General features: G+C 44.1%; 1 protein-coding gene across 1 annotated transcript; it reads left to right on the plus strand.

Annotated features, from left to right (window-relative positions):
• The first annotated feature begins 355 nt into the window (after positions 1–355).
• Positions 356–21,777, plus strand: LOC308675519 (V-type proton ATPase catalytic subunit A-like). Its single transcript, XM_081340921.1, has 15 exons — positions 356–486; positions 1,253–1,390; positions 4,802–4,930; positions 5,569–5,783; positions 6,604–6,741; positions 9,148–9,299; positions 10,913–11,075; positions 12,933–13,041; positions 13,987–14,109; positions 15,209–15,323; positions 15,645–15,708; positions 17,360–17,563; positions 18,521–18,615; positions 19,254–19,425; positions 21,496–21,777. The coding sequence occupies exons 2-15, from the start codon at positions 1,309–1,311 to the stop codon at positions 21,553–21,555; spliced, it is 1,821 nt and encodes a 606-aa protein (XP_081197047.1). The 5' UTR covers positions 356–486; positions 1,253–1,308; the 3' UTR covers positions 21,556–21,777.
• The last annotated feature ends 490 nt before the right edge of the window (positions 21,778–22,267 follow it).

The raw sequence follows: 22,267 nt of genomic DNA on the forward strand, positions 1-22,267 counted from the left end.
GATTAGAAGACCTCCAAGATCCCTTTCAACTCTGTTATTTTGCATTCTGTATAACCAATCCTCCTTTGCTTGATATACCTGTATGCAGAAATGTTATTTCTCTTGCACAAACAGCTGTAGGAAAAATCTCCCCTTCTGCGGAAAATTTAAAGGTCAGGGTTTCTGCTGCTGTGAAATATGTCATAGGAGGCCAGGTTGTTGACAGTACACACACAGGGAGTGCTTTTCTGTTGCCGAGAAAGCTTGACTGTGTCCCTCTCTTCCAGTGCCCTCCAGCCCCTTCCAGATCCTGGGTGCCCATTCAGGTCAGAACTAGCTTGGAGGGATCAGCAAGTCTCTTACTCCAGGTTTACTCCTCCATCAGAACCCCTCTGTTTCCTGCTGAAGACAGAGCAGGCATTCCACCCTACTTGCCTGCCAGAGGAAAGGAAAGTGCACACGAAGCAGGTGGTGCCAACTCCTAGGAAAATTTACACCTTCTCAATGGTAAGATGAGCTTGACTTAAGGCAAAGCAGGGCTGGAAGAAAATTAAACTTTAATGGGTATTTCCTATAATTCCATTTTTTATGCACTCACAAGACTCAGGATGATGTGCTGTGTCCAATTTTGGTCACTACCATATAAGAAGAATGTTGAGTCCCCAGGAAGAGTGCAGAGAAGAGCAACAAAGATGATTAAGGGACTGGAAGCTAAAATATATGAAGAACGGTTGCAAGAATTATTGTCTAGTCTAATGAAGAGAAGGTTTAAGGGTGACATGATAGTAGCCTTCCAAGATTTGAAGGGCTGCCACAGGGAAGGCGGGGTCAACCAATTCTCCAAATCATCTGAAAAGGCAGGATAAGGAGCAACAGATGGAAACTAATCAAGGAGAGAAGCAACCCAGAACTAAGGAGAAATTTCCTGACAGTAAGAACAATTAACCAGTGGAACAGCTTGCCACTAGAAGTTGTGAATGCTCCAACACTGGAAGTTTTTGTGAAGAGATTGGACAGCCATTTGACCGGAATGATATAAGGTTTCCTGCCTGAGCAGTGGGGTGGGACTAGAAGACCTCTGAGGTCCATGACCTTCTCAGGCTCAGAAGCTCCAAAATCTGGCCACCCAAATCACAAATTAGGAGTCCTTCAGAGAGCTTGGTCTTTTCACTTGAAAGAAGAGTGAGAAGGGTTTGGTTTTTAAAAAAAATATGCCCTGCTGTTTTCAATGACTTATTTTACATCTGGTGATTTTTCGCCTTCTGTGACACAGAGCTTGTGGTTGCTGTAGAAGTGGGATCCGGCTGCTTTAATTGACCGGCAGGAGCTATGGAATTCTCCGAGCTTCCCAAGATTGGAGATGCCGAAAAGGAGAGTGAATTGGGATTTGTCCATGGCGTCTCTGGGCCTGGTAGGTTGGCTGAGAACCGAAGAAGCTTAAGTACCCCTTTTAACCGTCTGCAGAAAAAAATGGGGAGTGAGAATGAGGAATGAGTAGGACTGGGGGTGACATGATAGTTGTCTTCCAGTGCTTGAGGCGCTGTGACAGAGAAGAGAAGGTTGACCTATTCTGAAAAGTGCTGAGGACAGGATGGAAACTTGAGGGGGTCCTCAGTGCTCTCTGAGCTTGGCTATTTTCTTGCAGTCCTGAGTCCTTCGGGAGAAGGGCGGTATACAAATTTAATAAAAGTAAAAGTAAAAAAAAGATGTTTCATGACATCACAACATTGACCTAGTTCAGGGGTAGGCAACCTCGGCTCTTTTATGACTCATGGACTTCAACTCCCAGAATTCCTGAGTCACCTATGCTGACTCAGGAATTCTGGGAGTTGAAGTCCATGAGTCATAAAAGAGCCGAGGTTGCCTACCCCTGACCTAGTTGGATCATGGAACATAAAAGGGAGTGGGGTTTGTAGGGAGGAGGAGGATGACAACGGCTTTGGGGTCACTGGTGCTCTCTGAGTCAATGATGTTATCTAGTTTGGGTAATGAAATGTCTGCAAGAAAACCACCAAACTTGGAGAGCACCAAAGACTCCTCAATTATCAAGGAGAGAAGCAACCTGGAATTAAGGAGAAATTTCCCGACAGTGAGGACAATCAAGCAGTGGAACGGCTTCCCTCCAGAAGTTGTGGATGCTCCATCACTGGAGATTTTCAAGAAAAGACTAGACAGGATGCAATGAGGTCTCCTGCCTGAGCAGGGGGTTGGACTAGAAGACCTCTAAGGTCTCTTCCTGTCCTAGGAGTCTATGCTCGAAATCCTAATTTTTTATTACCTGCTTATTTCACCTGCATTTCTTATCCTGTCCTTTAACGCTACAGCAGGGTCTCAAAGTTAAACTGACCTTAAATTACATTCTCATAAAAATGGCAATGAGGCTGTTTAATCTAATCTCTGGCATGAGTTATAACATCCTATCAGAAAGCTTGAATTTTCTCAAAGGTTTTCTTAATCCAGGGCAGGTATATTACGTTGTTTTTTTTTCCCCTGCAGGGATTAAAAATCTTTTGGATTAGTTTCAAATTCTTTTTTGATAGAAAAGCCACTGGTTTAGAGGCTGGCTACATCGAATATATAGTAAGGGAGAAGGAGTTTTTGGAGACCCCAGCGCTAAATCATAATTTAGATTTTACCTAACACATGAAGCCATTAAGCAGTGGCTCATAAACCACCATGGGTGGATTATGAAACAATTAAGTCATCTGGTTTGTTCCCTCTAAGACTCAAAGTTGTCGTGATTCGATTCTTCACACGTTACGCGTGAAGGGCATTTAATATTTTAAAGTAAGTCCTTGACCTACAACCATTTGTTTAGTGGACCATTCAAATAAGTTGAAACAAGTGACTTATGACCGGTCCTCACACCTACAGCCATTGCAGCCATCCCCACAGTCAAGTGCCCAAAGTTCGGCATCCCAGGGTCACGCGGTCGTCCTTTGGGACCTTCCTGGCTGTCTTCCAAGAAGCAAAGTCCACAGAGCAAGCTGGTTTCACTTCACAATCACATTTCCGTTGCTAAGCAAGGCGGTTGTTAAGTGGGTCTCGCCTGATTTTACGACCTTTTTTTTGCCACAATTGTTAAGCGAATCACTGCAGCTATTAAGTGGATCGGAGCTGGCAAAAAAAAAGGTTGTAAAATCAGGCAGGACCCACTTAGCAACCGCCTTGATAAGCAAGGGAAATTCTGGTCCCAGAATTTCACAAGTTGTAAGGACTATCCATAATTAGCTGGTGTGCTTCAGGAGAACCAGCCAAGGACCTGGTGCACATATTTGCTCTGCTTCCTTTTTCAAGAAATTCACAGCAAGGTGCAATTAAATTAAATTGCAATTTTCGCGTATTGTTAGGCTGCTTCCCTCCCACAAGTTTTACCAGTATTTTTAAACTGCAAAGAGTGCAAATTTAATGTAGAGACTGGATAAGAATTGGCTATCAAAGGAAACCTAGAACTTTTCTTAATTTTTATTTCTTTTTTTTATTTTAAAAAAGAACATTGGCTCCTGAGTGCCACCTACTGGCCTTCGGGCCTCCCTCTCAATTTGGGTGCTGGGTTAAAGGTAAAGGTAGACATGCGTGCTAGTCGTTTCCGACTCTAGGGGGCGGTGCTCGTCTCCCTTTCAAAGCCGAAGAGCCAGCGCTTGTCTGAGGACGTCTCCGTGGTCATGTGGCCGGCACGACTAGACGCCAAAGGCGCACGGAACGCTGTTACCTTCCCACCGTAGTGGTCCCTATTTTTCTACTTGCATTTTTTTAACGTGCTTTCGAACTGCTAGGTTGGCAGAAGCTGGGTTGAGTAACAGGCGCTCACTCTGTTACGCGGCACTCGGGATTCGACCCGCCAAACTGCCGACCTTCTGATCGACAAGCTCAGCGTCCTAACCCACTGAGCAAATCTAAAATCCAAGGAACTTTATATAAGAATTATATATAAGAGGTTTTTGGAGAAATTAAGATGAGATAAAAATCTAACAAACAATCCTGATGGATAAACAGAGATTCCATACGAGAAGGACGATGCTTGTTCCCTTCTGGGGTGGGGGCTTCGTGGTATCCGTAGCAGAACATCCAGATTCAGCCATAGTTTCATTCCATGCAGCATTAACCTTGTGAACTCTCAGGCTTCCTCCTCCCATTATATATTCAAGATGGACACTATTTAATATTTATTTGTTATGTAATAACATACGTTGTATACAGTATGGTTAGGTGTGTGTCATGTATGTGTTTCACTTTGAGAGCGGGCAACTAAATTTCATTTTTGATGTGTGCCGTTGTGCCCATGGTAAAAAAAAAGACAATAAAGGTTATCTTATCTTATCTCTAGGGTTTTTCATGAATGTCAGCAGGAGAGTAGCTGAGATTCTTTACGTAGTTTTTTTTTAAAAAAAGAATATGAAGGACGTGACTACACTCCTTGTACCTTTAAACTGTTTAAAATAAAATCTTGGCACAATTCCTCAAGCATGATTGGGATAGTCTGTGTTTCTAAGAGCGACTGCTAATTTATTGCTGAGTTTTGAATGCTGGATGAAGGTGGAGGCTGAAGTGTAGGTATCCCTATTTAGATGTTGGCGAAAGCCTGTCTTTCTCAACCTTGGCCACTTAAAGATGGGTGGACTTGCAACTCCCAAAATTCTCCAGCTATCTATGCTGGCTGGGGAATTCTGGGAGTTAAGTCCACCCATCTTCAAGTGGTCAAGGTTGAGAAACACTGTTAAGATTATCCTGTCTCCAATAGACTTTTTTTTCTCTTCTGCAGCTTACTCAAGCATTTTTTTTCCCTCCGCTAAAAATATCTTTTTAAAAATTTTTCCAACAGTGGTGATTGCCTGCAAGATGGCGGGCGCAGCGATGTATGAGCTGGTCCGTGTTGGCCACTTTGAATTGGTGGGCGAGATAATCCGGCTGGACGGAGATCTGGCCACCATCCAAGTGTACGAAGAGACCTGTATCCTTCAGGAGAGGGGAGGGCGTGGGGGGGGGGCGTCTCATTTTCCTTGTCCAATTTGCTAACTCTTCATTTCCAGGCTCTCTCCCCTTCTCCCAGTAGGTAGAATTGTAGGCGCTCCATCCCTGGTGGTTTTCAAAGAGTTCATTTGTTACATGCCAGAAGCGAGATGGAAAATCCTCTTTTTAAAAGAGCATTCTTATTAATGTTTATTACAAGATAAAATACAAAGAGAAGCAAAAGCCAAGAAAGACGGAGGATAACAAAAGGTGAAGGTGCAAAGAAAAAGGAAAAAGTTCTGACTTCTGACTTTTTTCAGTGCAGTAGAACACGGGGAAAGTTACAACCTTTTTTGCTTTAAATTTCTAGTAAATGCAAACCATTTCCGTAACGGCCATGTCAATCTAATTGTCAAAAACCTAACCTCAAAACTTCAAGAAAGATGGACACCCTCATGCATCTCAGCTTTCTGTTCTTGCTTGCTAAGACAATCTCCGTAGACAGGGTTTAAGCCAGGATTAAGCCATGATGTGGCCTTCCGTACCCCAAAACGCCTCGTTCCCCTGCCAGAGACTGTACCTTCCTTCTCTTTTTTTCCCTGCTCTGTACCCCTCCTTTTTCCTGAGCTATCCCTGTAGCGGGGGTCTGCGTGGGGGACCCTGTGCTGCGAACGGGGAAGCCGCTCTCCGTGGTTCTTGGGCCTGGCATCATGGGGTCCATCTTTGATGGGATCCAGCGTCCTCTGAAGGACATCACGGAGCTTACCAAGAGCATCTACATTCCACGAGGGATCAACATCTCCGCTTTATCCCAGGACCTGAAGTGGGACTTTAAGCCGGGTTCCAACATTCGGGTAAGAGACAAACAGCCGTGCAAGGAAGGGTCAGTTGGTGATGCTCCATCTAGGCCAGGGGTAGGCAACCTCGGCTCTTTTATGACTGGTGGACTTCAACTCCCAGAATTCCTGAGCCAGCCTTGCTCAGCTTGGAAACCTCTCCCTTTCCCCTCAGCGTGGCTGGGTCAGGAATTCTGGGAGTTGAAGTCCACCAGTCATAAAAGAGCCGAGGTTGCCTACCCCTGATCTAGGTGGATGCTATAATGGAAGCGAGTGGCCTCAGATCTACTTCAGGGGAAGTGAACTGCTGAAGTCAGACTATACAGGTAGTCCTCGACAATTCATTTAATGACCATTTGAAGTTACAACGGCACTGAAAAAAATGTTGTAGGACCATTTTTCACACTTGCGATTGTTGCAGCATTCCCATGGTCAACATTCAGACTCTTTGACAATTGACTCGTAATTCTGACGGCTGCAGTGTCCCAGGGTCATGTAATAAATCACCTTTGGGGACCTTCTGACAAGGAAAATCAATGGGAAAGCCAGAATCACTCAACAACTGTATTGCTAACTTAAAACTGCAGCGATTCACTTAACAACTGTGGCAAGGAAGGTCGTAAAATGGAGCACAACTCTCTTAACAAAAGAAATTTTGGGTTCAGTTGTGGTCATAAGTCAAGGACTATCTGTAATTGGCTCCTTAGAACCTGGGAAGAGGGATGGAAATTTGAAAAAAATAATAAATAGAGAAGGTCAGCACTTTCTCCCAGTAAAATGGATAGCCACATCTCCAGAGCATCAAAATTGTTTAAAGAAGCGTTCCTTTCCTTTGCAGGTTGGGAGCCATTTAACTGGAGGGGACATATATGGGATGGTGCATGAAAATTCCCTCATCAAGCACATGATCATGGTGCCACCCCGAAGCCGTGGCACCGTCACTCACATTGCCCCAGCTGGCAGCTATGACATTTCGGTAAGTGGTGTCTCTGCAGAGGGATCATTCAGCCCCAGATGCAAAGGGAGGAGATCTGTCAGAGCGTGCATAGTCTTACTCCGCTGAGATAACCCAGGAGTAAACACAGTAAACAAGTGGTCTGTATTAAATGGTGGTTTATCTTACACTATCTACAATATCATACACTGGGAACAATATACATCCACGTGTTAATACAGCAGTCTCCAACACAGAGCAGTTACAACAGGAAAACAGAAGAGAGAGAACACAGGAACAGAGCCTTCCTTTTATATAAAGGCTGTTAAAGAGACACAGACCCTGCTGGCTCTTAAAGGGATATAGATCCTGCTGAGTCATTCCCAACATTACATCATAAATCTCACATTACATCAGCTGGTTAGCTTTTAAATCATTACCTTGACAGAAATTGCCAGGAAATAGGGCCCTGATAGGACCGTTTTATGCTGCACTGGTCAAATCACACTTAGAATACTGTGTCTGGTTCGGTCACCATGATACAAAACATGTTACTGTGAGAACCCACCTCAATCCCCATCTTAGGAAAGAAGAACTCTTGGAGACGAGATTGTCCAAACAGGAACTTTTACTAAAACATGGTTGACAGTGGATAATCTAGACAGGATCTGGAAACTGTCTCACAGGTTGATATTTTTAAAATGTCCCCGAGTAAAAACCCCTCCCCTCAGTCCATTTGGTCAGTCCCGGATCAGTTAAGTTTCAGGTGTCAAAACCATTCGTGGGAAAACAGAACCTCCATGCATTTACAACAGCGTTGCTTCCTCCCCTTCAAATTCCAATCAGAAATACAAACCAGAATCTCCCCCACTCTTTCTTTGTTCTTCTTAGTTCAAAAGGTTTCTTCCCTGGTCTTTTGTGATGACCTCCAGGCAGGCTGAACACACAAACCTTACATCTAAGAGATAGAGATGGCTCTTTACGACCCTGCCTTCTCTTCCCCTCTGTGGGAATGGCAGAATCCAGTAAGGGGGTGAGATTTAGATTTGCACAGATAGGGAGTTAGAAATGAAATATAAATGGATTCTGACATTTACTAGTTATACTGAGACTCTAGAAAGAGTGCAGAAAAGAGCAACAAAGATGACTAAGGGGGGCATGGAGGCTAAAACATATGAAGAAGAGATGCAGGAACTGGGTATTGTCTAGTTTAATGAAAAGAAGGATTAAGGGTGACATGATAGCACTCTTCTGATATTTGAGGGGCTGCCCCAAAGAAGAGGGGGTCAACTTATTTTCCAAAGCACCAGAAAGTGAGAAATAATGGATGGAAACTAACCAAGGAGAGAAGTAACCTGGAACTAAGGAGGCACTTCCTAACAGTGAGGACAATCAACCAGTGGAACAGCTGGCCTCCAGAAGCTGTGGGTGCTCCATCACTGGAGGTTTTTAAGAAGAGACTGGACAGCCACTAGTCTGGAATGGTATAAGGCAGGGGTAGGCAACCTTGGCTCTTTTATGACTGGTGGACTTCAACTCCCAGAATTCCTGAGCCAGCCATGCTGAGGGGAAAGGGAGAGGTTTCCAAGCTGAGCCAGGCTGGCTCAGATAATTCTGGGAGTTGAAGTCCATGAGTCATGAGGGGGCCATAGTTCCCCCATGCTGGCTCAGGAATTCTGGGAGTTGAAGTCCATGAGTCATAAAAGAGCCAAGGTTGCCTACCCCTGGTGTAAGATGTCCTGCTTGAGCAAAGGGTTGGAGCAGAAGGCCTTCTAATTGTATGTGTCATAGTTCCGATAGATGCAACCCTTCAAAAGAACTTCGAGGCACTGTTTTCCTTAAAGAATCTTTTATTCGGGAAACAAATATCGGCACTACATCGTTGAACCCCAAAACTAAATTCCCTTCCCCCTGAAACAAAGTAACAAAGTGCAGTTCCCATCCCCAATAAACTGTCATAAATCACATTCCCCAACTAGCTTAAAGCACGGGCTTTCTCCTTAGCTCCACCATTACGTTATGGCTAGCTGAGCTTACATTCCAACACCCCCCCAGCAGCACTTAATTTCTAAAGCAAGAAAAAGTACATTAAAGGAACAGAGAAAATGGTTTGCATTTTCATCAATTGTCAAAGCGGGAACATCCAATGTTACCAGCGCTGACAGTGTGATCCTATGTTCTGTAAATTGATTTTACCCATCCATCTGGGAGAACGCTGTCTCAGACTCTGGGAATGTGTGGACTTCAGCTCCCAGAATTCTGGCCGTGGAAGTCCACCTATCTTCTCCTTGCCAAGATTGAAAAACACTGTCCAAAGAACAAAATCAGAACCAGTCAAGGAAAGCCAGCTTCCTTAGGGAGTTGAGCCAAGACAAGATTTGAATCCTTGCCAAAGACTCCCTGCCCCATGATTCCTTGTCCTCCTCATCTGGGCCTTCCTCCCCAAAGGACGTGGTGTTGGAGCTTGACTTCGAGGGTGTCAAGGAGAAACTGACAATGATGCAAGTCTGGCCCGTCCGGCAGATCCGGCCGGTCTCCGAGAAGCTCCCGGCCAATCATCCCCTGCTTACTGGCCAGAGAGTCCTGGATGCGCTCTTTCCGTAAGCCGTCATTTTTGTAAGAAAGGGAAGGTTGCTCATCCCTCTTCGGTGGGTGGCCAACTGTGACCCCTTTACGACCTGTGGACTTCAACTTTGCTTCAACTCCGAGCTCTGCCGGGCTTGGGAATTCTGGGAGTTGTTAGGTCCAGAGGTCATAAAGGGGCCAGAGTTGCCCAGCCCTGTTTTTCTGACATGGTTTCCACGAGGGATGACTTCAAATCGAACCTTGATTGCTAAATTTGCAAGAGATTCTAAAGTTATGCTGGTAGTCCTCAATTTATGACCACAATTGGGACTGGAATTTCAGTCGCTAAGCGATGCATTCATTAAGCAAATCATCACTGACCAAACCTAATTTTCCATTCAGTTTCACTGGGGTTGTTAAGTGAATCATGTAGTAGTTAGGAGAAATAGAATAGAATAGAACAGAATAGAATAGAATAGATAATGGAATGAAGAATAGAACAGAATAGAATAGATAATGGAATGAAGAATAGAACAGAATAGAATAGATAATAGAATGAAGAATAGAATTGAATAGAACAGAATCAGGATAGAATAGAATAGATAATGGAATGAAGAATAGAATAGAATAGAATAGAATAGAATAGAATAGAATAGAATAGAATAGAATAGAATAGAATAGAATAGAATAGAATAGAACAGAATACTGTAGAATAGATAATGGAATGAAGAATAGAATTGAATAGAACAGAATCAGGATAGAATAGAATAGATAATGGAATGAAGAATAGAATAGAATAGAATAGAACAGAATAGAATAGATAATGGAATGAAGAATAGAATAGAATAGAATAGAAAAACCTTTATTGTCATTTTGTAACTTACAACAAAATTAAGTGCTGCCCACAGTGCACACTACACACGTCAAAACCATAAATAAGAACATACATTATAAACAGACACCCTTCACATTCTCTTCACCATTGTGCTGCCCCTAATATTGCACTTCAGTGTTGCAGTATACAGTGGTATTTAATATGGTTACAGCTCTGGGATAAAAAAAACTATTTTTCGCCTATTTTTCTTTGCTTTTATTATCCTGTACCGTCTGCCAGATGGTAATAGCTCAAAAAAAGAATGTCACACAAGTCATTAAGCAAATCTGGGTTCCCCAACTGGCTTTCCTTGTCAGAAGGTCGCAAAAGGGGATCACATGACCCTGGGACACTGCGACCGTCATAAATACGAACCAGTTGCCAAGCATCTGAATTTTGACCACGTGACCATGGGGATGCTGCAATGATCGTAAGTGTGAAAAACGGTCATAAAGTCCCTTTTTTCAGGGCCGTTGTAATTTGAATGGTCACTAAATGAATGGATTTAAGTCAAGGACAACCTGTACCACAGGAAGCACTTAGAAATTCAGCCACTGTCTCAGATGGGCCACTTCCCACTGGTTGAGTTAACCAATTAATCCTATTTGCAGGAGAAGCTGGATTCCTTTGTCCAAGGGTGTGGTTGATTTCTTTATGGTTCAATGGTTGAGTGAACTCAATCCTTGTCTCAACACTTTGGCTGAAACCTCTGTGAGGCTCTCATTACGGGTTGACTGGGAGGGGGGGGTCTCTCCTTCTGCCCTCCTCTTCCAGGTGTGTCCAAGGTGGCACCACAGCCATCCCAGGTGCCTTTGGATGTGGGAAGACAGTCATCTCCCAGTCTCTGTCCAAGTACTCCAACAGTGACGTCATCATCTACGTGGGCTGCGGAGAGCGCGGGAACGAGATGTCGGAAGTGCTTAGGGACTTTCCCGAGGTAAGGATGGCAGGGACACCAGCCAGAACCACTCTGGTTCTTCATCTGGGTGCAAAGATCTGGAGGAACACCCCTCCCCCCTTTTCCTTGATGGCAATGGGGGATAATGATCTGGAAGGAAAGTGGAATACTGCAGCCAATTTTGGTCACCCTATCACAAAAAAAGTTGTTGAGGCGTTGGGAAAAATTCAGAGGAGACCAACTCAGATGATCCAAGGCCTGCAGACTAAAACATACGAAGAACGGCTGCAGGACTTGGGTTTGGCTAGTCTAAAGAAAAGAAGAAATAGGGGAGACATGATAGCAGTCTTCCAGTATTTGAGAGGCTGCCACCAAGAAGAGGGGGGTCAAACTATTTTCCAAAGCACCAGAAGGCAGGACGAGAAACAATGGTTGGAGACTGATCAAGGAGAGAAGCAACCTGGAATCAAGGAGAAACTTCCTGACAGTGAGGACAATTAACCAGTGGAACAACCTGCCTCCAGAAATTGTGGGCGCTCCATCACTGGAGATTTTTTAAAAGAGGCTAGAGTAGACAGTCACTTGTCTGAGATGGTAGGTTCTCCTGCTTGAGCAGGGGGCTGGACTAGAAGACCTTCAAAATCCCTTCCAGCTCCTCTTCTCTTCTCTTCTCTTCTCTTCTCTTCTCTTCTCTTCTCTTCTCTTCTCTTCTCTTCTCTTCTCTTCTCTTCTCTTCTCTTCTCTTCTCTTCTCTTCTCTTCTCTTCTCTTCTCTCTGCATCCAGTTTTGGTTACCATGATGTAAAAAAGATGTTGAGACTCTAGAAAGATGATTAGGGGCCTGGAAGCTAAAACATGAAGAACGGTTGCAGGAAATGGATATGTCTAGTTTAATGAAGAGAAGAACTAGTGGGGGGCATGATAACTGACTTCCACTACTTAAGAGGGTGTCTACTTATTCTCCAAAGGCAAGACAAAAAACAATGGATGGAAACTAATCAAGGAGAGAATCAACCTAGAACTAAGGAGGAATTTCTGACAGAACAATTAATCAGTGGAACAACTTGCCTCCAGAAGTTGTGGGTGCTCCAACACTGGAAGTTTTTAAGAGACTGGACAACAATTTGTCTGAAATGCTATAGGTTTCCTCCCTGAGCAGGGGGTTGGACTAGAAGACCTCCAAGGTTCCTTCCAACACTGTTATTCTGTTATAATTATTGTTGTCTTTAAGAAAGATACGCAAAGTATTTGGAGACCGGAATGTCATGATCCCAATTTTTTATTTGTGATCATCCTGTTGTTGTTGTTGTTAGTTGCGAAGTCGTGTCCGACCCATCGTGACCCCATGGACCACGTTCCTCCAGGCCTTCCTGTCCTATACCATCTTCTGGAGTCCCTTTAAGCTCACGCCTACTGCTTCGGTGACTCCATCCAGCCACCTCATTCTCTGTCATCCCCTTCTTCTCTTGCCCTCCACCTTTCCCAGCATGAGGCTCTTCTCCAGTGAGAAGCATATAAGGCAGTGTTTCTCAAATTTTTGTCATTTTAAGATGGGTGAACTTCAACTCCCCAGAACTCCTCAGCCAGCACAGATGGACTTCAACTCCCAGAATACTTTTCCCCCCTTCAATTTTGGAAAGCTAGCTCAGTGCTTCTCAATCTCTGCACCTTTAAATGGGTGGACTTCAGCTCCCAGAGTTCCCTTCAACTTCCCAGAGTTGCAGGGAATGCTGGCTAGGGAATTCTGGGAGTTGAAGTCTACTTGTCTTAAAATGGCTCAGGCTGCAGTAAGCCATGGTGCTCCTCAAGGTTTTCTTTGGCCCTAGCTCCCTTTACTCCCCCTCCCCCCATCCCAATCTCTCCCCCATTTCCCATTATTCTGCCCTCATCCTCCTAGCTCACCATGGAAGTAGATGGGAAGACGGAGAGCATCATGAAGAGGACCTCGCTGGTGGCCAATACCTCCAACATGCCCGTGGCTGCTCGGGAAGCCTCCATTTACACCGGTGAGGGCCTTTTTCATGCCACCACCCCCTTCTCCCCACCCCCCCCGAGAACCACAACCACAATAAGGGCTTTCCAAGCAATTTTTATAACTTAAAAATTCAATGAATTAGGAACTGCATTGTTTTTGCTGCAAGATTCTCTTTGGATCAGAGTTGGTACCCCACAGATGCCCCACTGCTAAACCCTAAAACCAGATTAAGAAAGTAAAATGGTTGGGTCTACAACCTATTAAGACGGTTTAAGGCTGAATTCCCACAGTGCATGAGAGAGGGTCCCTGACTTACGCCCGTTCGTTCAGTGACCATTCAATGCTATGATGGTACTGAAATAAAAGGACTGGCTTATCACCACAATTGGGGCAGAATTTCTGTTGTTAAGCAAGGGGGTTGTTAAGTGGGTCAGGCCCAGTTTTACGACCTTTTTTCCATGGTTATTAAGCAAGTCACTGCACTTGTTCTGCAAACTCTCAATTCACTTTGCTTGTTGGAAGCGGCTTGGGAAGTTGCAAATGGCGATCGTGTGATCCTGGGACAGTACAACTCTCCTAAAGCTGTGCCTGAATTTTGATCGTGCGACCCCAGGCATGCTGTGATGGTCGCAGGTGTGAGGACCAATCGTAACTTTTTTCAGTGCTGCCATTAACAGTCATTAATTGAATGTTCGTAGGTCAAGGACTATTTGTATCACTCTGAAATTTTCAGGTGATTAATATTCCTGCCCAAATATTAATAACTTTTTCAAGATCAGCCAAGGATAGCCAGATGCCGCTATCAAGACGGCCAATGTCACAAAGGATTTGCACACAAAGGATTTATCTCTTGATAAAATCGCAGCACACAGAGATAGGAAGGGACAAACAAAGCCTCTTTAATTTGTTTTGGAATTTTCCTGTAACCCTTTTCTTTCTTTTTTCCCCCCCCTCCTTCCTCTTTTTCTCTCCCCAGGAATCACCCTCTCGGAATATTTCCGGGACATGGGATACCATGTTAGCATGATGGCCGATTCCACCTCCCGCTGGGCGGAAGCCCTTCGCGAGATTTCTGGACGTTTGGCTGAAATGCCTGCAGGTTGATTTTTCTTACGTTTCTTTGATTTCTTAATCGGTATCTCTCAACCATGGCTGATATTTGGACCTAAGAGCAAAGTTGAAAGGGACCTTGGAGGACATCTAGTCCAACCCCCTGCTCAGGTAGGAGACCCTATACCAGGGGTAGGCAACCTTGGCTCTTTTATGACTTGTGGACTTCAACTCCCAGAATTCCTGAGCCAGCCACGCTGAGGGGAAAGGGAGAGGTTTCCAAGCTGAGCTGTGATGGCTGAGGAATTCTGGGAGTTGAAGTCCACGAGTCATAAAAGAGCCAAGGTTGCCTACTCCTGCCCTATACCACCACGGACAAATGGCTGTCCAGTCTCTTGTTGAAAATCTCCAGTGATGGAGCCCCCACAACTTCTGGAGGGAAGCTGTTCCACTGGTTGATTGTTCCTCACTGTCAGGAAGTTTCTCCTGAGTTCCAGGTTGCTTCTCTCCTTGATTAGTTTCCATCTGTTGCTTCTTGTCCCGCCTTCAGGTACTTTGGAGAATAGCTTGACCCCCTCCTCTTCTTTGTGGCAGCCCCTCAAATATTGGAAGGCTGCTATCATATCACTCGTAATCCTTCTTTTCAATAGCTAGACCCAGGGCTTTTTTTCTCATAGAACACTCAGAACGGAGTTCCGGCACCTTTTTTGGATGGAACCTTATAGGATAGGCAAGCTGGGTTGTATGACATGCGTGAGTTCTGGCACCTTTTTCTTTTACAAGAAAAGCACTGGCTAGACCAGAGGTCTCCAGACTTGTCAACTTTAATTCCCCATGCCGGCTGGGCAATTCTGAGAGTTGAAGTCCACAAGCCTTCATGTCGCCAAGGTTGGGAACCCCTGGACTAAATATACCCAGTTCCTGGGAGTTGAAGTCCACTTATCTTAAAGATGCTGAGATAGAGTAACATTGATCTAGCTTCCCAAGATGGAGTGGGCGATTCTGGGAGCCAAAGTCCACCAGTCTTAAAGTCATCCAGGTTGAGAGCCCCATTCAGAAGAAATGGATCTTTCAGCGCCTTCATTCCCTTCTCAACTTTCACCATTTTCCCCAAGCCGCGAGAAATGAAAATCTGTTTTTCTTTGCAGACAGCGGGTACCCGGCCTATCTGGGCGCCCGCTTGGCGTCCTTCTACGAACGGGCCGGCCGGGTCAAGTGCCTGGGCAGTCCCGAGCGAGAGGGCAGCGTCAGCATCGTTGGCGCGTAAGTTGCCAGATTCCCTTTCCCGTCTCTTGCTGGAGGGAGGCCGTGCAAAAACCGGGTCAACGGCAGCCTTTACGGGAAAGCCTTCTGAGCCATTAAAGATCTTTTAGCAGCAGATCTCTTTATTTTGCAAGCCAATCACGGGCTGTGCTGAAATCTGTCAACGTTCTCGTCAAGACATTGATTGCTGGAGAACGGGAAAGCTTTGTAAACAAACTTCAGCTGTTTGTGGGAGGGAGGAATCACCTCCGGCTGAACTGAGGTGTGGAAATATTTGAGGTTTGTGGGTTTGACCAGCTTTCCTGTGTCTGTTTCTTGTAGGGTGTCCCCTCCTGGGGGGGATTTTTCAGATCCAGTGACCTCTGCAACCCTGGGGATTGTCCAGGTGAGTAGCGTTTCACTGCCTCCGCATGCTTAGCGCCCCCGGAACATCCAATCCCTTTCCTGGACTGGCAAGCAAATCCACGCCCTCCTGTCTTGACTGCTGCAATGCTCCCTACATGGGGCTGTCCTTGGAGAGTATCCGGAGGCTTCAATCAGTTCAAAATGGAGTGCTTTTTTGTGCAAGTCTAGAATTGCACACGCGTCACCTCTCTTGCGGGAGCCGGGATGGCTGCTGATTCGCTTCCGGGTCCAATTCAAGGTGCTGCCTGTCGCCTTCAAAGCCCTCCATGGCTTAAGGCCAGGTTATAGCTGAAAGACCGTCTTTTCCCAGTCACCCACCAGAGGGGATGTTACGGGTCCCCTCCCTCCAGGAGGCCCTCCTGGTGGGAGCCAGAAGAAGGACCTTCTCCATGGTGGTTCCCTCCCTGTGGAACATCATCCTTGTGGAGATAAGACAGGCCCCCATCTTGACTCTGTTTCGAAATGCTCTGAAAACATGGTTCCGCCAGCAGGCCTGAGAGCCAGGGGGATACGGAACCCACCAAGTGGCGGGTTTGATGGTTGTCGCCAGGGGGGGTGGGGTTTGTCAGGGTTTTGTATTTGGGGTTTTACTCTTGTAAGCTGTCTGAAGTCACTGTGAATGTTTTGGGCAGCCCTCTAATAACAGTAGCATTTAGACTTATCTACTGCTTGATAGTACTTTACGGTCCCCTCTGAGCGGTTTACAGAGTCAGCCTGTTGCCCCTGAGGTCATTTTACCGACCTCGGAAGGGTGGAAGGCGGAGTCAACCTTGAGCTGGTCAGGATCGAACTTCTGGCAGTGGGCAGAGTCAGCCTGCAATACTGCACTTTAATCACTGCGCCACCACCACGGCTCCTATATACATTTTCAAAATAAAATAATGTAATATAAAATAAAACAAAACAATAAAATTAAAATAAAATGATAAATAAAAAAATAAAATAATAAAATAAAATGATAAATAAAAAAATAAAATAATAAAATAAAATAAAATAATAAAATAAAATGATAAAATAATAAAATAATAAAATAATAAAATAAAATGATAAATAAAATAAAATAAAATGATAAAATAATAAAATAAATAAAATAAAAATAAAATAATAAAATAAAATAAAGTAAAACAAAACAAAACAAAACAAAATAAAATAAAATAAAATAAAAAATAAATAAAATAAAATAAAATAAAATAAGAAAATAATAAAATAAAATAAATAAAATAAAATAATAAAATAAAATAAAATAAAATAAATAAAATAAAATATAATAAAATAAAATAAAATAAAATAATAAAATAAAATAAAATAATAATAAAATAAAATAATAATAAAATAAAATAATAATAAAATAAAATAATAAAATAAAATAATAAAATAAAATAATAAAATAAAATAAAATAAAATAAAAAATAAAATAAAATAAAATAAAATAATAAAATAATAATAAAATAAAATAAAATAATAAAATAAAATAAAATAAAATAAAATAAAATAAAATAAAATAAAATAATAAAATAAAATAATAAAATAAAATAAAATAAAATAAAATAAAATAAAATAAAATAAAATAATAAAACAAAACAAAACAAAACAAAACATGCATCGGCTTTCCCTTCCTGCCCCCAACCCAGGTCTTCTGGGGCCTGGACAAGAAGCTGGCCCAGCGGAAGCATTTCCCCTCCGTCAACTGGCTGATCAGCTACAGCAAGTACACGCGGGCCCTGGACGAGCACTACGAGAGGCTCTTCCCGGAGTTCGTCTCCCTGCGAACCAAGGCCAAGGAGATCCTGCAGGAGGAGGAGGACCTGGCTGAGATTGTCCAGCTGGTGGGAAAGGTAGGGTGCCTGTCAGTCGTAGAATACTGTAAAAGGGTCGGAAGGGACCTTGGAGGTCTTCTAGTCCATCCCCTACTTAAGCGGGAGGCAAATAAACAGAAAACAATACTGTAATCAAGGAACCGTCAAGGAGAAAGCCACATCCCACCAAGATTTTTAGGACAACCACCTCCTCCTCCTCTACAAACCCCATTCCCTTCTAGCACTGATGATGTTACCTAGTTGGGTTGTGTAATGTCTGCAAGAAAAGCTCAGAGACCCCAAAGACCCCACAGTTCTTGTCCTCCTCCTCTTCCTCCTCCTCTTCCTCCTCCCCTCTACAAACCCCATTCCCTTCTAGCACTGATGATGTTACCTAGTTGGGTTATGAAACATCTGGAAGAAAAGCTCAGAGACCCCAAAGACCCCACAGTCCTCCTCCTCCTCCTCCTCTTCCTCCTCTTCCTCCTCCCCTTCCTCTTCCCCTCTACAAACCCCATTCCCTTCTAGCAGTGATGATGTTACCTAGTTGGGTTGTGAAACGTCTGCAAGAAAACAACCAAGCTCAGAGACACCAAAGACCCCACAGTCCTCCTCCTCCTCCTCCCCCACAAACCCCATTCCCTTCTAGCACTGATGCTAGTTGGGTAATGAAACATCCGCAAGAAAACAACCAACCTTAGAGAGCACCACACAGCCCCCTCTCCTCCTCTTCCTCCTCCTCCTCCTCCTCCTCCTTTCCACAACCCCCCCTCCCTTCCAGCACTGACGATGTTATCTAGTTGGGTTGTGAAACATCTGCAAGAAAACCACCCAGCTCCAAGGACTCCAGAGCTTTCATCCCAAGCTCCAGATTTTCTCTTCTGAAGGGGAACCTTCCTGAGACGGAGCCCAAAGTTTGCCTTCCCTCGTGCCTGCCTTTCTTCTGGTGCTCTTTTCACACATACACCGCCCTCTCTTCAATTTTGCATTCTTCAGGCATCTCTGGCTGAAACCGACAAGATCACCTTGGAGGTAGCCAAGCTGATCAAAGACGACTTTTTGCAGCAAAATGGGTACTCTTCCTATGACAGGTAATGCCAGGGCTGCTCACAACCTCACAACTTCACAGCTTGTCCTTCCCTACGGGGCGGATCTCCTCAAGGACGCTTGTCAAGACAGCAGGGCCTTCTTTGGGTTTCAGTGCAGCCCCGGGGCACCCCCTGCAGCGAGCCACAAACCGCACGGCTGTGTGTCATTGTTAGGACAGGCGGTCCTCGACTTACGACCACAGCTGGTCGTAATTTCTGTTGCTAAGTGAGAGATTTGTTGAGTGAACGTTGCCGCGTTGTGCAATCTTCCTTGCCCCAGTTGTTAAATGAATCCCTGCTGTTGTTCAATCAGTAACACGGTTGTTAAGTGAATCTGGCTTCTTCCCCATTGACTTTGCTTGTCAGAAGGTCACAAAAGGGGATCAGGTGACCCCGGGACACTGCGACCGTCATAAATATGAGTCAGCGTCCGAATCTACTTTCCCTCCCCCTTGGAATTTTTCCTCACCTTCTCTTTTCTGTAGGAAAACAATACAAGAGAAAAATCTGATTTTTTTTCCTCCCTGGAGAGCTGAAAAGGATGGTCCAGGGGCAGTGAGGGTCCCAGAGCTCTCTGAGGAAGAGTGAGTGTGAGTGTGAGTGTAAGTGTGCTAGGATCTGTTGGGTCTTTGCTGTTCCAGATTCTGCCCTTTCTACAAGACAGTGGGCATGCTGCAGAACATGATCGCTTTTTATGAGCTGGCCCGCCACGCCGTGGAGTCGACAGCCCAGTCTGAGCACAAGGTCACCTGGACCATCATACGGGAGAACCTGGCTGACATCATGTACAAGCTCAGCTCCATGAAGTTCCAGGTGAGGGGAAGGGAGAGGTTCAGCCCAGAACTAAGAAGAAATTTCCCGACAGCGAGAATAATTGATCACAGCAATATTTATTTATTTATTTATTTATTTATTTATTTATTTATTTATTTATTTATTTATTTATTTATTCGGTTTATATACCGCCCTACTCCCAAAGGACTCAGGGCAGTTTACAAGGCAAAATTTAAAAACAATACAATATAAAATTAAAATTAAATTAAATTAAGTCTAGCCGCAAAAATTAAAATCACAATTTAAAAACATTAAACCCCTCAGTCCAGACCAGATAGCTCAAAGAGCCAGGTTTTTAGGTCCCGGCGAAATGAACGAAGGTTGGGGGCAGTCCGGAGTTCCGTTGGCAGTTGATTCCATAGGACAACACACTAAAAAGACCTTTTTTATTTTATTTTCCCCTGCATCCAAACCAAGAGACTTGCCTTCAGACGTTGTGGGGGCTCCATCACTGGAGGTTTTCAAGAGACTGGACAGCCATTTGTTCAGGATGATGGAGGGTCTCTTGCTTGGGCAGGGGGTTGGTCTAGAAGACCTCCAAAGTCCCTTCCCTCCCTATGATTCTATGAGATAGGTAGGTAGATAGATAGATAGATAGATAGATAGATAGATAGATAGATAGATAGATAGATAGATAGATAGATAGATACTGTATTTTCCAGCGTATAAGACGACTTTTTAACCCATGAAAATCATCTCAAAAGTTAGGGGGTCATCTTATACGCCCAGTCGTCTTATACGCCGGAAAATACGGTAGATAGATAGATAGATAGATAGATAGATAGATAGATAGATAGATAGATAGATAGATAGATAGATGGATGGATGGATGGATGGATGGATGGATGGATGGACGGACGGACGGATGGATAGAAGACAGACAGATGATACATGATAGATATAGATACATAGATAGATGAATAGATAGATATATAGATGATAGATAAATAGTAGATGATAGATGAATAGATAGATGATAGATAAGATAGTAGATGATAGAATAGAATAGATAGATGAATAGATAGATATAGATAGATGATATATAGATATAGATAGTAGATGATAGATAGATAGGTAGGTAGATAGATAGATAGATAGATTTATTTTATTTATTTTATTTTATTAAACTTAAATACCGCCCTTCTCCTGTAGGACTCAGGGCGGTTCACAAGGTTTTTTAAAACAATGCAACAAGTTACAAAAATTAAAAACAATTAAAATAATTATACTAACCTTGAAATATAACCCAATTACAATTAAAAATACAATTAAAACCCCAGTTAATACTCTCAGTCTAGGCCAGAAAGCTCGAAGAGCCAGGTCTTCAGGTCCCGGCGGAATGAACGAAAGTCAGGGGCAGTCCTAAGCTCTACAGGCAGCTGGTTCCAAAGGGCCGGCGCACCCACAGAGAAAGCCCTCCCCCTGGGTATTGTCCGCCGGCAATCTTTTACCGGCGGTACCCTGAGAAGACCCTCCCTGTGGGAGTGCACAGGACGAAGGGAGCTTGATGCCGGCAGCAGGTGTTCCCTCAAATATCCCGGACCCAGGCCATTTAGGGCTTTATAGGTCATCACCAGCACCTTGAATCTCACCCAGAGGGCAACCGGAAGCCAATGCAGCTCGCGGAGTAGAGGTCTTACATGGGAGTATCGGGAAACTCCCTTCACAACCTGCGCGGCTGCATTCTGCACCAGCGGAAGCCTCCGAGTGGTCCTCAAGGGCAGCCCCATGTAGAGAGCCCCATGTAGAGATGATAAGGTACATGGGTGGTAGATCATAGATGAATAGATGGATGGATGGATGGACAGAAAACAGACAGATGTAGATGATAGATATAGATAGATGATAGATAGATAGATAATAGACAGACAGACAGACAGACAGATAGAGATCAGCCTTCCTCTCAGAATGGTGGTGCTCCATCATGAGGTTTTGAATAAGAGACTGGACAACCACTTGGCATGCAATAAGGTCTCTTGCTTGAGCAGGGGGCTGGACTAGAAGATCTTCGAGGCCCCTTCCAAATCTGTTATTCCGTATTCTGTGTAGGATCCAGGAAAGGATGGCGAGGCCGGCCAAGATCAAAGCCTGCTACGCCCAGCTGAATGAGGAGATGCAGAACGCCTTCCGCAACTTGGAGGACTGAACCTGGGAAACGTTTCCTGTCAAACCTGGTTCGGAGCTTCTTCTTCCGGGCTGGATCTTTAAGGAAATGTTTGACTGCCTTCTGCAACATTCGGGAGTTTGCACATTGCTGGCCAAAGTGTTCAAGGCCAATTGTTCTATTTTACTGATGCAGAATTCCAGGATTAGCACCTCTTGAATAAATTGTTTGATTTGTTTATCGTTCTTTATTTTTTTGCGTAATAACATGAGAGTGCCAGGGGAGGTTCCTTCCTTCCTTCCTTCCTTCCTTCCTTCCTTCCTTCCTTCCTTCCTTCCTTCCTTCCTTCCTTCCTTCCTTCCTTCCTTCCTTCCTTCCTTCCTTCCTTCCCTTAATTCCTCCCTCTCTTCCCAGTTTTTTCCTTACTTTCCCTGGACCAGTTATGACAGTCCTTAACCAGTATTGTGTTTTTTAATCTCTCTTTCTTTCTTTCTTTCTTTCTTTCTTTCTTTCTTTCTTTCTTTCTTTCTTTCTTTCTTTCTTTCTTTCTTTCTTTCTTTCTTTCTTTCTTTCTTTCTTTCTTTCTTTCTTTCTTTCTTTCTTTCTTTCTTTCTTTCCTTCCTTCCTTCCTTCCTTCCTTCCTTTCCTCCCTCCCTCCCTCCCTCCCTCCCTCCCTTCCTTCTCACTGCTTCCTTAAATAAGCCATGTATTTAATTT

Source organism: Vipera berus (assembly GCF_964194415.1).
Source record: "Vipera berus genome assembly, chromosome: 16".
Taxonomy (NCBI): Eukaryota; Metazoa; Chordata; class Lepidosauria; order Squamata; family Viperidae; genus Vipera; species Vipera berus.